Raw genomic sequence first — 14,475 nt, 5'->3', positions numbered from 1 at the left:
TTTAATAATATATTAAAAACCAGCGTTCTAACAACTCTGTTCACTCCCAAAATGTACGGTAATGTGCAAATGTGCAATCAATAAGCATCAATAACTTAATGTTGCTCGAACGTTAATGTCACAACACACAAAATAAACATAACGCTCACTTTCTGAAGTTATTCTTCATTCATAAATCCCTCGAATTCTTCTCCTTCGGTGTCCGAATTAAAAAGTTGGGCGAATACGGGATCCAAAATGGCCGGCTCCGTCTCGTCGCAGTTCTGTGAATCCTGCCTTCCGGAAAGCTCGGACCACAGTTGTGACCGAAATATCCGCCCAGGCATTTACGATCCACTGGCAGATGTTGGCGTATGTCGTCCGGCGCTGTCTCCCTGTCTTAGTGAAGGTGTGTTCGCCTTCGGTCATCCATTGTTCCCACGCCGTTCGCAGTCGTGCTTTAAATGCCCTGTTGACACCAATATCGAGCGGTTGGAGTTATTTGGTTAAATATTGCCTTAAGTTTAAATTCTGCGTTATACGCGTGTCGCTTAGTAGGAGCCATTTTGTGGTCTTTACAGATGTAAACACACAAATGAAATGAAACGCAATATCCGGGGGCTTCTTCTTCTATGGGGCGGGTGGTTACTTACAGTAGAAGAAGAAGCGCTTCCTTTCTATGGGGGCGGGTGCTTACCTTGGCGGTTGCTTACCATAGAAGAAGAAGCGCTTCCTCTTCTACGGGGAAAAAAGATGGCGGCTGTTTACCGTAGTTGCGAGACCGAAACTTTATGAAAATAAATATTTATATTAATCCATATATAAGGCGCACCGGGTTATAAGCCGCACTGTCAGCTTTTGTGAAAATTTGTGGTTTTTAGGTGCGGCTTATAGTGCGGAAAATACGGTACTTCGGTATCAGGGAGGTGTAGCGGATTTTATAGACTAGGCTCAGTGCAAGTAGTTTTACTATGTCCTCCACCCTGACCCAGCCCACTTTGGAAAAAGTGGGTTGGGTGGAGGTCTAAAAGTAACCTGACTAGCTTGTTCTGGGATGTTTGGAGTCTAGATTGGAGGGTTTTGAAGGTGCCAGGGTACCAGGAGGTGCATGCGTAATCGAAAAAGGATTGAACGAGAGTTCCCGCTAGAATCTTCAAGGTGCTTTTGTTGACCAGAGAGGAGATTCTGTAGAGAAATCTCGTTCGTTGGTTGACCTTTTTGATTACCTCGGTTGCCATTTTATCACAGGAAAGATTAGCCTCTAGAATGGAACCTAGGTAGGTGACCTCATCTTTCCTGGTTATCATTAGTATCATGCTATTGTTGAATCAGCTTTATTGCCCAGGTGTGTTTCACACACAATAAATTTGACTTGTTAGATTGTGCTCTCTTTGTACAATGTAAACTATTAAATTCAATATAAACAAGTCTTAAAATAACTGTGTGCCAGGCTAATATAGCAGAGCAAAAGGATGATGAGGTGAACATGAGTACATTGACAATGACAGATTAGTTCCAAGGTTATTTCACAGCAACAGTTCTGACTCTGTAACTGTTTAGCTTTCATCAGTTAATAGCCTGGGTGAAGAAATTGTTCTTATGACGCGTTGTTTTGGCGTACAGTGATTTTAACTCACTTTAAAAAAAAAAAAAGTATAAATAAGGCAACACCGTCTGCATTTGAATAGTTTAGTTGCTCAGACATCACTCATGTGTTTGTACAAGTTTAGATTGGGGTAGGACAATGTGTCTTGTGGTCATGTTAGCATCGAAAGTAGCTAGCGATTAGCATGGTAGCTGCTGCGCTAGGAAATGAGAAATATCCATCCATCCATCAATTTTCTACCGCTTGTCCCTTTTGGAGTCGCGGGGGGGTGCTGGAGCCTATCTCAGCTGCATTCGAGCTGAAAGTGGGGTACACCCTGGACAAGTCGCCACCTCATCGCAGGGCCAGCACAGATGGACAGACAACATTCACACTCACATTCACACACTAGGGCCAATTTAGTGTTGCCAATCAACCTATCCCCAGGTGCATGTCTTTGGAAGTGGGAGGAAGCCGGAGTACCCGGAGGGAACCCACGAAATATCACTGTAAGTTAATGACAGCGCGTTAATCAATCACAGTTTTGCGATAATTAAAAATTTGAAATGGTAATACTAACCGTCGGGAATTTTACTGCGTTTTAGCATGAACACCGGTAATCGTTACATTCCTAAAAAGTAGTAAGATGAATTGGTGTAGATTAACAACAAGCACAGGTGGAAATAAAACAATGTTCTACTAAAGTTTTGAAATCTACTAAAATAAAGGTAAAGTGTAACCAATTTAAGATACAGCAGAAAGTTAGATTACTGAGTCGTTACTCAATTTATTATTGTATAAAGGTGATTATTTGCAGAATTGTTTTCAAACCAGTCTAAACCTCTCTGGGGTATTGAACCCATTTTAAATACAGTTATACACATTAAAGGGGAACATTATCACAATTTCAGAATGGTTAAAACCATTAAAAATCAGTTCCCAGTGGCTTATTATATTTTTCGAAGTTTTTTTTTCAAAATTTTACCCATCACGCAATATCCCTAAAAAAAGCTTAAAGGGCCTGATTTTAACCATCGTTATAAACACCCGTCCATTTTCCTGTGACGTCACATAGTGAAGCCAACACAAACAAACATGGCGGAAAGAACAACAAGCTATAGCGACATTAGCTCGGATTCAGACTCGGATTTCAACGGCTTAAGCGATTCAAAAGATTACGAATGTATTGAAACGGATGGTTGTAGTGTGGAGGCAGGTAGCGAAAACGAAATTGAAGAAGAAACTGACGCTATTGAGCCATATCGGTTTGAACCGTATGCAAGCGAAACCGACGAAAACGACACGACAGCCAGCGACACGGGAGAAAGCGAGGACGAATTCGGCGATCGCCTTCTAACCAACGATTGGTATGTGTTTGTTTGGCATTAAAGGAAACTAACAACTATGAACTAGGTTTACAGCATATGAAATACATTTGGCAACAACATGCACTTTGAGAGTGCAGACAGCCCAATTTTCATCAATTAATATATTCTGTAGACATACCCTCATCCGCGCTCTTTTCCTGAAAGCTGTTCTGTCCAGTTTTGGAGTTGATGTCAGCAGGCCAGGGAAACTAGGGTCGATATTCTTCTCTTGATCATCTTCGGTGGCATAAGGGACGGTGTGAGCCAAGACATCCAGGGTGTTTAGCTCGCTCGTCTGCAGGAACAAACTGCCGCCATCGCTTGCCGTGCTACCGAGGTCCTTTGTCCCTGAATTGCTCACACACTCCGGCAGATTCAATGGGGGTCTGGCGGCAGATTTCTTTGACTTTATCGTTGGAAATGCATCTGCTTTGAGTGTCGCAGGATATCCACACATTCTTGCCATCTCTGTCGTAGCATAGCTTTCGTCGGTAAAGTGTGCGGAACAATTGTCCAATTTCTTGCCACTTTCGCATCTTTGGGCCACTGGTGCAACTTGAATCCGTCCCTGTTCGTGTTGTTACACCCTCCGACAACACACCGACGAGGCATGATGTCTCCAAGGTACGGAAAACAGTCGAAAAAACGGAAAAGGGACGGCGTGGCGCAGTGGAAGAATGGCCATGCGCAACCCGAGGGTCCCTGGTTCAATCCCCACCTAGTACCAACCTCGTCATGTCCGTTGTGTCCTGAGCAAGACACTTCACCCTTGCTCCTGATGGGTGCTGGTTAGCGCCTTGCATGGCAGCTCCCTCCATCAGTGTGTGAATGTGTGTGTGAATGGGTAAATGTGAAAGTAGTGTCAAAGCGCTTTGAGTACCTTGAAGGTAGAAAAGCGCTATACAAGTACAACCCATTTATCATTTATCATTTAAAATAACAGAGCTGACTCGGTGTTTGAGAAAATAGCGAATTTCTTCCCGATGTGACGCCACGTTGTGACGTCATCGCTCCGAGAGCGAATATTAGAAAGGCGTTTAATTCGCCAAAATTCACCCATTTAGAGTTCGGAAATCGGTTTAAAAAAAATATGGTCTTTTTTCTGCAACATCAAGGTATATATTGACGCTTACATAGGTCTGGTGATAATGTTCCCCTTTAAGAACAATTCCAGGCATACAGTATTGTACTTACAAAAGATGCAGTTACACAACATCACGTCTTGTCAAAGCACCTTCCTGTAAAATAAAAAGTGCATTACCTTGTGGGACAGCAACCTCTGCCTGATTCGTAGCTGCAGCATTTTTATTTATTTTTTTACCATAGAGGTAGCACCATCAAAACATTTTCAAATTCAGAGTACATTCGCTAGATTCACGAATATGCAAAGTAAAATATTTTCAACACAACTTAAGTAAAAGTACAATTTCCAAAATGTGTGTCGTTTCCTGCAGGACTGCAATCTATCTGTGGCGTTTGTGCTGGGGTGGGAAGTGAGGTCAGTCGATGACCCCATCGTCTAATTTACATAATCGGCTGACATGTGACCAATCAACATGAAAAGGAAAACAAATCAGTTTAGAATAACTAATGAACCGTCTTGGTAACACTTGATTAAAGCTACGGGTGAGTCTTTTTATTCTCGGGCAGACGAGGAGAGTGTGAGGTAGGGATGTGTAGAGTTCACATTTTAACCAATACCTCCGATGCCAATTTTCAGTACTTTTGTGTGTGATATGCATCCATCCATTTTCTACCGCTTGTCCCGTTCGGGGTTGTGGGGGGAGCCTATCTCTGCTGCATTCGGGCGGTAGGCGGGGTACACCCTGGACAAGTCGCCACCTCATCGCAGGGCCAAAACAGACAGACAACATTCACACACTTTGATTATATTTTTTTAATGCAACATTTAAAAACGAGCTGATTATCCTGTTTTCTTACACATTTGAGTCTCATTTGCAATGCAGTTGCACTTCCAAGACTTTACCAGATGGCAGTACTGTATAGGCTATCTAACTAGGAAGTAGTTTTTTCTAGGAAACTGAATGTAGCGCACTACAAAGTGTGTATACTGTAAGTATTGTAATCATTACACACCAGCTATTTAATTGTAACATTCATCTTAGTTGTAGTTTTCATTACCAGGTGCTGAGGTTTTGAAATCGCCATGTTAAATTGCTAATGTTGATAGTTTTTTGTCTATGGCAAATCCAATCTGGGTAAATTGGCATCAAGCCAGCGCATTTTGGAAGAGTTGAGCCTTACTTTGCGTTTGAGCGTTTTCTACCAATAGTGTTGAAAATTGCAACATTACTTCAAGGGAGTTTTGCTGAGTCTGCCCTTTGCGCTGCTTGAGTGATTGTTGCCTTAAGCCGGTGTCCAGTCTGCAACCGGACGTGATGTCCCGTGCAACAACAGTATCGAAATAGGCCACCGTTTGATTTTACGTGAATCGATACCCGGTAGTAGTTGGTCGGTTCCTATTAAGTACCGAATTTGGCACCCATCCCTAGTATGAGGTGTGTTAAGAAACAGCAATGTACAACTTCACATAAATTAACAAAAAAACTAAACTAGTAATTTGATACTTTTAAGAGATTTAAGATACCGTATTTTTTGGAGTATAAGTCGCTCCGGAGTATAAGTCGCACCGGCCGAAAATGCATAATAAAGAAGGAAAAAAACATATAAGTCGCACTGGAGTATAAGTCGCATTTTTTGGGGAAATTTATTTGATAAAACCCAACACCAAGACGAGACATTTGAAAGGCAATTTAAAATAAATAAAGAATAGTGAACAGGCTGAATAAGTGTACGTTATATGAGGCATAAATAACCAACTGAGAACTGGTATGTTAATGTAACATATTATGGTAAGAGTCATTCCATACTTGCCAACCTTGAGACCTCCGATTTCGGGAGGTGGGGGGTAGGAGGGTGGGGCGGGGGGTGTGGTTGGGGGCGTGGTTAAGATATATATATATATATATATATATATATATATATATATATATAAGAAATACTTGACTTTCAGTGAATTATATATATATATATATATATAAAAGAAATACTTGAATTTCAGTGTTCATTTATTTACACATATACACACACAACACTCATCTACTCATTGTTGAGTTAAGGGTTTAATTGGCCATCCTTGTTCTATTCTCTGTCACTATTTCAGAACACACACATTATACAAATATACATTATAAAATCAATAAGAAAACGGGAGCTCTAATTTGGGAGTCTGAATTAGGATCAGAAGTTCCTATATAAACATTGCGCACTCACGTCGCCTTTTTGTATTGATTACTGCAGCTGTGCACTGGATTCATTCACAAATACAAACTACAACTCACAAACACTTTAGAGTTAGGCTCCACCATCAGAATGTGTACTTAAACTTATAAAGATCACATGGATATTATTCAGTGAGTTGATTCAACAAAACTAACCTGTTATAGAGGAGGAAAAAGCACACAGGACGTTTCAGTTGTTCACAGACTGGTCGCTCTCATCAGAATGACAAGACACTTCCGGTCTGCAGGTGATAGCATCCAATTGGGAAGAAACGCCCTACTGCCCCCTACTGACCAATGTGAATACTGATAAATGTGGAATGACAGCTCCAAAAACGAATTCAAACCACAAAATAAAATAAATAAATCAACACAAAAATGTGACACATTATGGGTGGGTCACATTTGCATGTACAGTAGATGGCAGTATTGTCCTGTTTAAAAGTGTCACAACATTGCTGTTTACGGCAATGTTGTGAACAGGCTGTCAACACGTCACTCAGGTCCGCATGGAGCTGGAGGGGGCGTGGCCTTCAGCTCCGCCTGAATTTCGGGAGATTTTCGGGAGAAAATTTGTCCCGGGAGGTTTTCGGGAGAGGCGCTGAATTTCGGGAGTCTCCCGGAAAATCCGGGAGGGTTGGCAAGTATGGTCATTCAAATAACTATAACATATAGAACATGCTATACGTTTACCAAACAATCTGTCACTCATAATCGCTAAATCCCATGAAATCTTATACGTCTAGTCTCTTACGTGAATGAGATAAATATTATTTGATATTTTACGGTAATGTGTTAATAATTTCACACATAAGTCGCTCCTGAGTATAAGTCGCACCCCCGGCCAAACTATGACAAAAACTGCGACTTATAGTCCGAAAAATACGGTAGTGTTATTTTTTACCAAGGAAAGTTTGTCGATACCTTGCAGTGAAATGGCGCGCACAAACGATCTTTGACGGCCAATAACATTTATTTTCACAGTATTTGTCCCCGATTCCGCAAATCGATCCTGAAAGCAGTGCGTGATTTGTTTAGTGGTGAATGCGCTTCCGATTTGTGCGACCTCAACATCATGTTTTTGTCCACTCAGGTGCAAGTTCTTCAGCTTGACAGAGACTCCGGAGGACTACACCATCATCGTGGACGAGGAGGGCTTTAAAGGTGAGCTTCCTTGCACGGTCACCGCGGCAACCATTGATCGGGCGGGGGGGTGGAGTCACTGTGTAATCCAGTAATGTTTGAGCACACTTTGTCACTATGGTTGTGGGTCCAAGCTGGCGCTGGGCTTGTTTGGCTGATTGAGTGAATCCACCATGTCGTTACAAAAGCCTTCTCTGGGCCTGAATATCCTTGGTTACCCTGGAGACCACAGCCTATTTGTTGCGTAATCGGCGCAGGTATTTTCTACGGGTGACTTAAGGAAAATACGTGAAGGGGAAACCTCCTCTGTTTATGAACCGAGCTTATTCTGCTATTGTATAACATCATCACTTTGTAGACGTGGTGGATTGGACAAGCTTGATCCATCATCATTTAGACCCGCTAGCATAAACGCTCACAGGGCCCATATGCTACTATTTGTCAACATTCCAGAATTGAATAAAGCCACAATAGTGTTTTGGAATATTATTGTCCAAAATCTAGGCTTAATGCTGGAATTTAAACTGTTCAAAAGTGCTTTACTGTGAAGTTGCTGTTTTGTGTGTCTTAGCTTTTGTGCTAGTGAGCCGGGTTTTGACTTGGACTTAGACAAACTTTATTGATCCACAAGGGAAATTGTTGGAAAGGATAATGCACCCAAGGGCACAAAAAGAGTGTGAAAACAAAAGGTATAGATGAGACTAAAAAGCTACCATCACACACACATACATACATACACACAGTGTGCATTGTCTCCAAAAAGCACTATTGGGTACTTTATTTACTTTTTACATATAAACTGTAATTCGTCACTTGTCCCACATAATACAGTAGATGTCATGTATCGCAGACAACAACTTAACATTAAATAGTAGACCGGGAGGACACAAATGACATTAGCATAGCGATGTGCTGTTTGACTTAGGCCGATAACAAATTTTGCTGGATGATGTTGTTGTCCCACAATTTATTGCAGATAAATATTATTGTAAGCATTATTTTAGACCAAACTAAGCACTAATGCAGGGGTTCTTAACCTTTTTGGCCTCGGGGACCAACTTTTCCACTACAGTGGGGCTGGGAGCCCATTCAAATATTTACTTTGAATTAATAATCTTACTTATGAGTTTAATGATATCCAATAATTATATCTAACCTACTTACAGTTTAACAGGATAGACCAGGGGTGCTCATTACGTCGATCGCGAGCTACCGGTCGATCGTGGAGGATGTGTGTCAGTCGATCACCAGCCAGGCATTAAAAAAATAGTCCTAAAAATGAGGGATCATAAATCTTCTCTATGACGTCACTTTCGTCACTTGATTGACATTCACAGCACCCGAGGGTCTTCTGAGATGACGCTGGCTGCTGCCAGCTCATTAAAATTACCGACTGGAAGGCGAGAAACACTTTATTTCAACAGACTCTGGCGCCGTACCTGTCGTCAAAACTCCAAAGACCGACTGCACAGTTGCACAGTTGCGCTAACAAAATAAGAGTCTCAGAAAGCTGGCGTGCACAAGCTAGCAAGCTACGGAGTTTGCCGACAATGTATTTCTTGTAAAGTGTATACAAAGGAGTACGGAAGCTGGATAAATAAGATGCCAAAAACCAACCACTTTCATGTGGTATTGGACAGAAAGGAGGACTTTTTTTTCTCCTCCATTCGAAAATGCGGACGTTATCATCACTACTGTCTGATTCCTATCAATGCAAGTCATCAGAATCAGGTAATACACCAACTTATATTCTTGTTTTCATGAAAGAAAGGAATCTATATGTGTTAAACATGCTTGTATTATCTTTAAACACCTTTAACTTGTTAACAATATTAACTATATGTGTTAAACATGCTTGTATTATCTTTAACCACCTTTAAGTTGTTAACAATATTAACTACCGGTATATGTGTTAAACATGCTTGTATTATCTTTAAACACCTTTAACTTGTTAACAATATTAACTAAATGTAATAAACATTCTTGTATTATCATTAAACACCTTTAATTTATTAACAATATTAACTGTGTTAAACATGCTTGTATTATCATTAAACACCTTTAACTTGTTAACAATATTAACTAAATGTAATAAACATACTTGTATTATAATTAAACACCTTTAATTTTTTAACAATATTAAACATGCTTGCATTATCATTAAACACCTTTAACTTATTAACAAAAACATATATTTCATAAATAAGTAAATATAAATTATATATATGAATGAGGTAGATCCCCACGACTTGATCAATTGAAAAGTAGCTCGCCTGCAGAAAAAGTGTGAGCACCCCTGGGATAGACCATGTGAAATGATATGAAACCATGTTTAAATCACAATATTATCAAGGTTTAGGTCAGGCTGATTACAAAAATAAATACTAATCAATTATACTGCAAAAGAAGGAACTCATAATAAATAAATTTAAATACAATTATGCAGTGCTAAAATAAATACACTCTAATTAAATGAACAACAATAAATGTTTCTTAAATAAACTGACAAAACAATTTACGTGCAAATGAAATTGTAGCTTCACCACTTTAGTCATATTTTTTGCGCTTAAGAAACATCTCTGACTTTAGCTCCAGACTTCTTCTGTTTGATATTTTCTTTACTGTCACAAGTGGTGGAAAAGTGTATTACAACTAAGTACCGCCGCGGCCCATACGGACCACAATGACAAGAAACACTTCACTAATGTAATTATAACATAATTGAGGAATGCAAGTAATCCCTTTCAAAGCCAATAAACTTGTACTCTCATTAGTGTTTTTTACCATTGTAATTGGAAAGTTCAGAACTTTTAAGTATCCTAAATAAGTAGACATACATAAGAAAATAATCTCAATTTCTGTTAGCAACAATTGCACTTAAATAAATATTAAACATCTTCAAGTACAGTTTTTTCCCCATTTGGAAAACTACATCAGGTGGTTAGTTTTCGTTCCTCTTAATTTGTGTTACCTTTCAGTGCTTCTCACTAGCGACTAGCAAGAAGTATGTGTGTAAGCTAGCGGTCCAGCATGCGTTTATCCGAGACAAAGATTGTAGATGGATAACAAGAGGATGCATTCTGTTCCATTTAATTTTGCTATCAAACAGACCCGCTCTAGAGCTGAGAGCAATGCACAGAGTGAATCCTCTTGCACTCTGATTGGAAGCGACTGGCGATGATCGAACATGGCAATTTATCAATTTTTATTGAGTTCATTTTCCTGTATCATTAGATTAATTTATTTATTGTCTATTGGCCCAGGTCTAGCTCGCTACGGATTGTAGCTCACATGTTTCAGAGTTTATTCATTTGAAATAGGGACAATACATATTAAAGGCCATATGCATGTAAATATGCTAGATTATAGCCAATGGATCATTTCCATGTTTCGTCCCTTCGGCAGGTTGATGTTTACATAGGATTAATATGACAACTTTGAAAATTAAAACAATTAATCTTAAAAGGTAAAAGTAGTAACAGGTACCCCAATAGTTAGATAATATTAAACAAATATACAAACCCTGTTTCCATATGAGTTGGGAAATTGTGTTGGATGTAAATATAAACGGAATACAATGATTTGCAAATCATTTTTAACCCATATTCAGTTGAATATGCTACAAAGACAACATATTTGATGTTCAAACTGATAAACTTTTTTTGTTGTTGCAAATAATCATTAACTTTAGAATTTGATGCCAGCAACACGTGACAAAGAAGTTGGGAAAGGTGGCACTAAATACTGATAAAGTTGAGGAATGCTCATCAAACACTTATTTGGAACATCCCACAGGTGAGCAGGCAAATTGGGAACAGGTGGGTGCCATGATTGGGTATAAAAGTAGATTCCATGAAATGCTCAGTCATTCACAAACAAGGATGGGGCGAGGGTCACCACTTTGTCAACAAATGCGTGAGCAGATTGTTGAACAGTTTAAGAAAAACCGTTCTCAACCAGCTATTGCAAGGAATTTAGGGATTTCACCATCTACGGTCCGTAATTTCATCAAAGGGTTCAGAGAATCTGGAGAAATCACTGCACGTAAGCAGCTAAGCCCGTGACCTTCGATCCCTCAGGCTGTACTGCATCAACAAGCGACACCAGTGTGTAAAGGATATCACCATATGGGCTCAGGAACACTTCAGAAACCCACTGTCAGTAACTACAGTTGGTCGCTTCATCTGTAAGTGCAAGTTAAAACTCTCCTATGCAAGGCGGAAAACCGTTTATCAACAACACCCAGAAACGCCGTCGGCTTCGCTGGGCCTGAGCTCATCTAAGATGGACTGATACAAAGTGGAAAAGTGTTCTGTGGTCTGACGAGTCCACATTTCAAATTGTTTTTGGAAACTGTGGACGTCGTGTCCTCCGGACCAAAGAGGAAAAGAACCACCCGGATTGTTACAGGCGCAAAGTTGAAAAGCCAGCATCTGTGATGGTATGGGGGTGTATTAGTGCCCAAGACATGGGTAACTTACACATCTGTGAAGGCGCCATTAATGCTGAAAGGTACATACAGCTTTTGGAGCAACATATGTTGCCATTCAAGCAACGTTGCCATGGACGCCCCTGCTTATTTCAGCAAGACAATGCCAAGCCACGTGGTTTCATAGTAAAAGAGTGCGTGTACTAGACTGGCCTGCCTGTAGTCCAGACCTGTCTCCCATTGAAAATGTGTGGCGCATTATGAAGCCTAAAATACCACAACGGAGACCCCCGGACTGTTAAACAACTTAAGCTGTACATCAAGCAAGAATGGGAAATAATTCCACATGAGAAGCTTAAAAAATCTGTCTCCTCAGTTCCCAAAAGTTTACTGAGTGTTGTTAAAAGAAAAGGTGATGTAACACAGTGGTGAACATGCCCTTTCCCAACTACTTTGGCACGTGTTGCAGCCATGAAATTCTAAGTTAATTATTATTTGCAAAAAAAAATAAAGTTTATGAGTTTGAACATCAAATATGTTGTCTTTGTTGTGCATTCAACTGAATATGGGTTGAAAATGATTTGCAAATCATTGTATTCCGTTTATATTTACATCTAACACAATTTCCCAACTCATATGGAAACGGGGTTTGTACATGTTTAAGCGTGATTGTGGCAGCAGTGTTGTTCTTCCAATAGCCAAAGTTTCAGATGTTTGGTGAAAGGGGTCGGGAGTTAGCACTGTAACCTATACCCCATGCTAGGTTAGCATATTTGCTGAAGAAAAACAAAATGATCCAACTTACATTGCTGACCAGCGGATAGTTGACAGAGCCTTGGGCTTTGCTTTAAGATGTGTAGCAAAACCTGAGGAAGGTGTTATTTTCCCCCCGTTTCATGTTATGAAAACCTGGAACTTCAAAAACAAACGTGTGAGGGCCTTTTCTTTTAAAAGTGAGTGAAAACAAGTAAGGGAGAAAAAACATTATGATCATCAACATAACTTATTGACACACATTACAGTTAGAACCTCATTAAAAAAGTATATTTCAAATAAGAGGAGAATTTTTAAAATCTAGGTGCCAGCAAGTTTTTCACGGGTTCCTCTTGTTCCCCCTCGCAGAGCTGCCAGAGTCGGAGCACATCAGCGTGGCCGATGCCACGTGGTTGGCGCTCAACGTGGTGTCGGGCGGCGGCAACGCCTCCAACTCGCAGCCCATCGGCGTCACCAAGATAGCAAAGTCGGTCATCGCGCCGCTGGCCGACCACAACATCTCTGTGTTCATGCTGTCCACGTATCAGACGGACTTCATCCTGGTGAGTGGTGTTTCTGCGAGGGGACATAAATACCTCAACATGGGGAACCTCGTACAGCTTTGGGGAGAAATCCTCTCACAGCAAAGCCGCTGTGGCCACAGGGGGTCTTTTGATTGCTTTGCTGTACAGGTAAAAGCCAGTAAATTAGAATATTTTGAAAAACTTGATTTATTTCAGTAATTGCATTCAAAAGGTGTAACTTGTACATTATATTTATTCATTGCACACAGACTGATGCATTCAAATGTTTATTTCATTTAATTTTGATGATTTGAAGTGGCAACAAATGAAAATCCAAAATTCCGTGTGTCACAAAATTAGAATATTACTTAAGGCTAATACAAAAAAGGGATTTTTAGAAATGTTGGCCAACTGAAAAGTATGAAAATGAAAAATATGAGCATGTACAATACTCAATACTTGGTTGGAGCTCCTTTTGCCTCAATTACTGCGTTAATGCGGCGTGGCATGGAGTCGATGAGTTTCTGGCACTGCTCAGGTGTTATGAGAGCCCAGGTTGCTCTGACAGTGGCCTTCAACTCTTCTGCGTTTTTGGGTCTGGCATTCTGCATCTTCCTTTTCACAATACCCCACAGATTTTCTATGGGGCTAAGGTCAGGGGAGTTGGCGGGCCAATTTAGAACAGAAATACCATGGTCCGTAAACCAGGCACGGGTAGATTTTGCGCTGTGTGCAGGCACCAAGTCCTGTTGGAACTTGAAATCTCCATCTCCATAGAGCAGGTCAGCAGCAGGAAGCATGAAGTGCTCTAAAACTTGCTGGTAGACGGCTGCGTTGACCCTGGATCTCAGGAAACAGAGTGGACCGACACCAGCAGATGACATGGCACCCCAAACCATCACTGATGGTGGAAACTTTACACTAGACTTCAGGCAACGTGGATCCTGTGCCTCTCCTGTCTTCCTCCAGACTCTGGGACCTTGATTTCCAAAGGAAATGCAAAATTTGCATGGTTGGGTGATGGTTTGGGGTGCCATGTCATCTGCTGGTGTCGGTCCACTCTGTTTCCTGAGATCCAGGGTCAACGCAGCCGTCTACCAGCAAGTTTTAGAGCACTTCATGCTTCCTGCTGCTGACCTGCTCTATGGAGATGGAGATTTCAAGTTCCAACAGGACTTGGCGCCTGCACACAGCGCAAAATCTACCCGTGCCTGGTTTACGGACCATGGTATTTCTGTTCTAAATTGGCCTGCCAACTCCCCTGACCTTAGCCCCATAGAAAATCTGTGGGGTATTGTGAAAAGGAAGATGCAGAATGCCAGACCCAAAAACGCAGAAGAGTTGAAGGCCACTATCAGAGCAACCTGGGCTCTCATAACACCTGAGCAGTGCC

General features: G+C 40.8%; 2 protein-coding genes across 2 annotated transcripts in view; one reads left to right on the top strand and one right to left on the bottom strand.

Annotated features, from left to right (window-relative positions):
- Positions 1-14,475, top strand: part of castor2 (cytosolic arginine sensor for mTORC1 subunit 2) — a 56,861-nt gene that overhangs the window by 10,152 nt on the left and 32,234 nt on the right. The window contains exons 2-3 of the mRNA XM_061962750.2: positions 7,327-7,397; positions 12,928-13,121. Of these exons, the coding sequence (XP_061818734.1) occupies positions 7,327-7,397; positions 12,928-13,121 (265 nt within the window). The remainder of the gene's footprint in view (positions 1-7,326; positions 7,398-12,927; positions 13,122-14,475) is intronic.
- Positions 12,988-14,475, bottom strand: part of rcc1l (RCC1 like) — a 192,218-nt gene continuing 190,730 nt past the window's right edge. The window contains exon 13 of the mRNA XM_072913777.1: positions 12,988-13,134. The gene's annotated coding sequence lies outside the window, so the exon portion shown is untranslated. The remainder of the gene's footprint in view (positions 13,135-14,475) is intronic.

The sequence above is a fragment of the Nerophis lumbriciformis genome, linkage group LG09 (assembly GCF_033978685.3).
Source record: "Nerophis lumbriciformis linkage group LG09, RoL_Nlum_v2.1, whole genome shotgun sequence".
NCBI classification, from domain to species: Eukaryota; Metazoa; Chordata; class Actinopteri; order Syngnathiformes; family Syngnathidae; genus Nerophis; species Nerophis lumbriciformis.
This window is presented reverse-complemented; position numbering and strand designations above follow the sequence as displayed.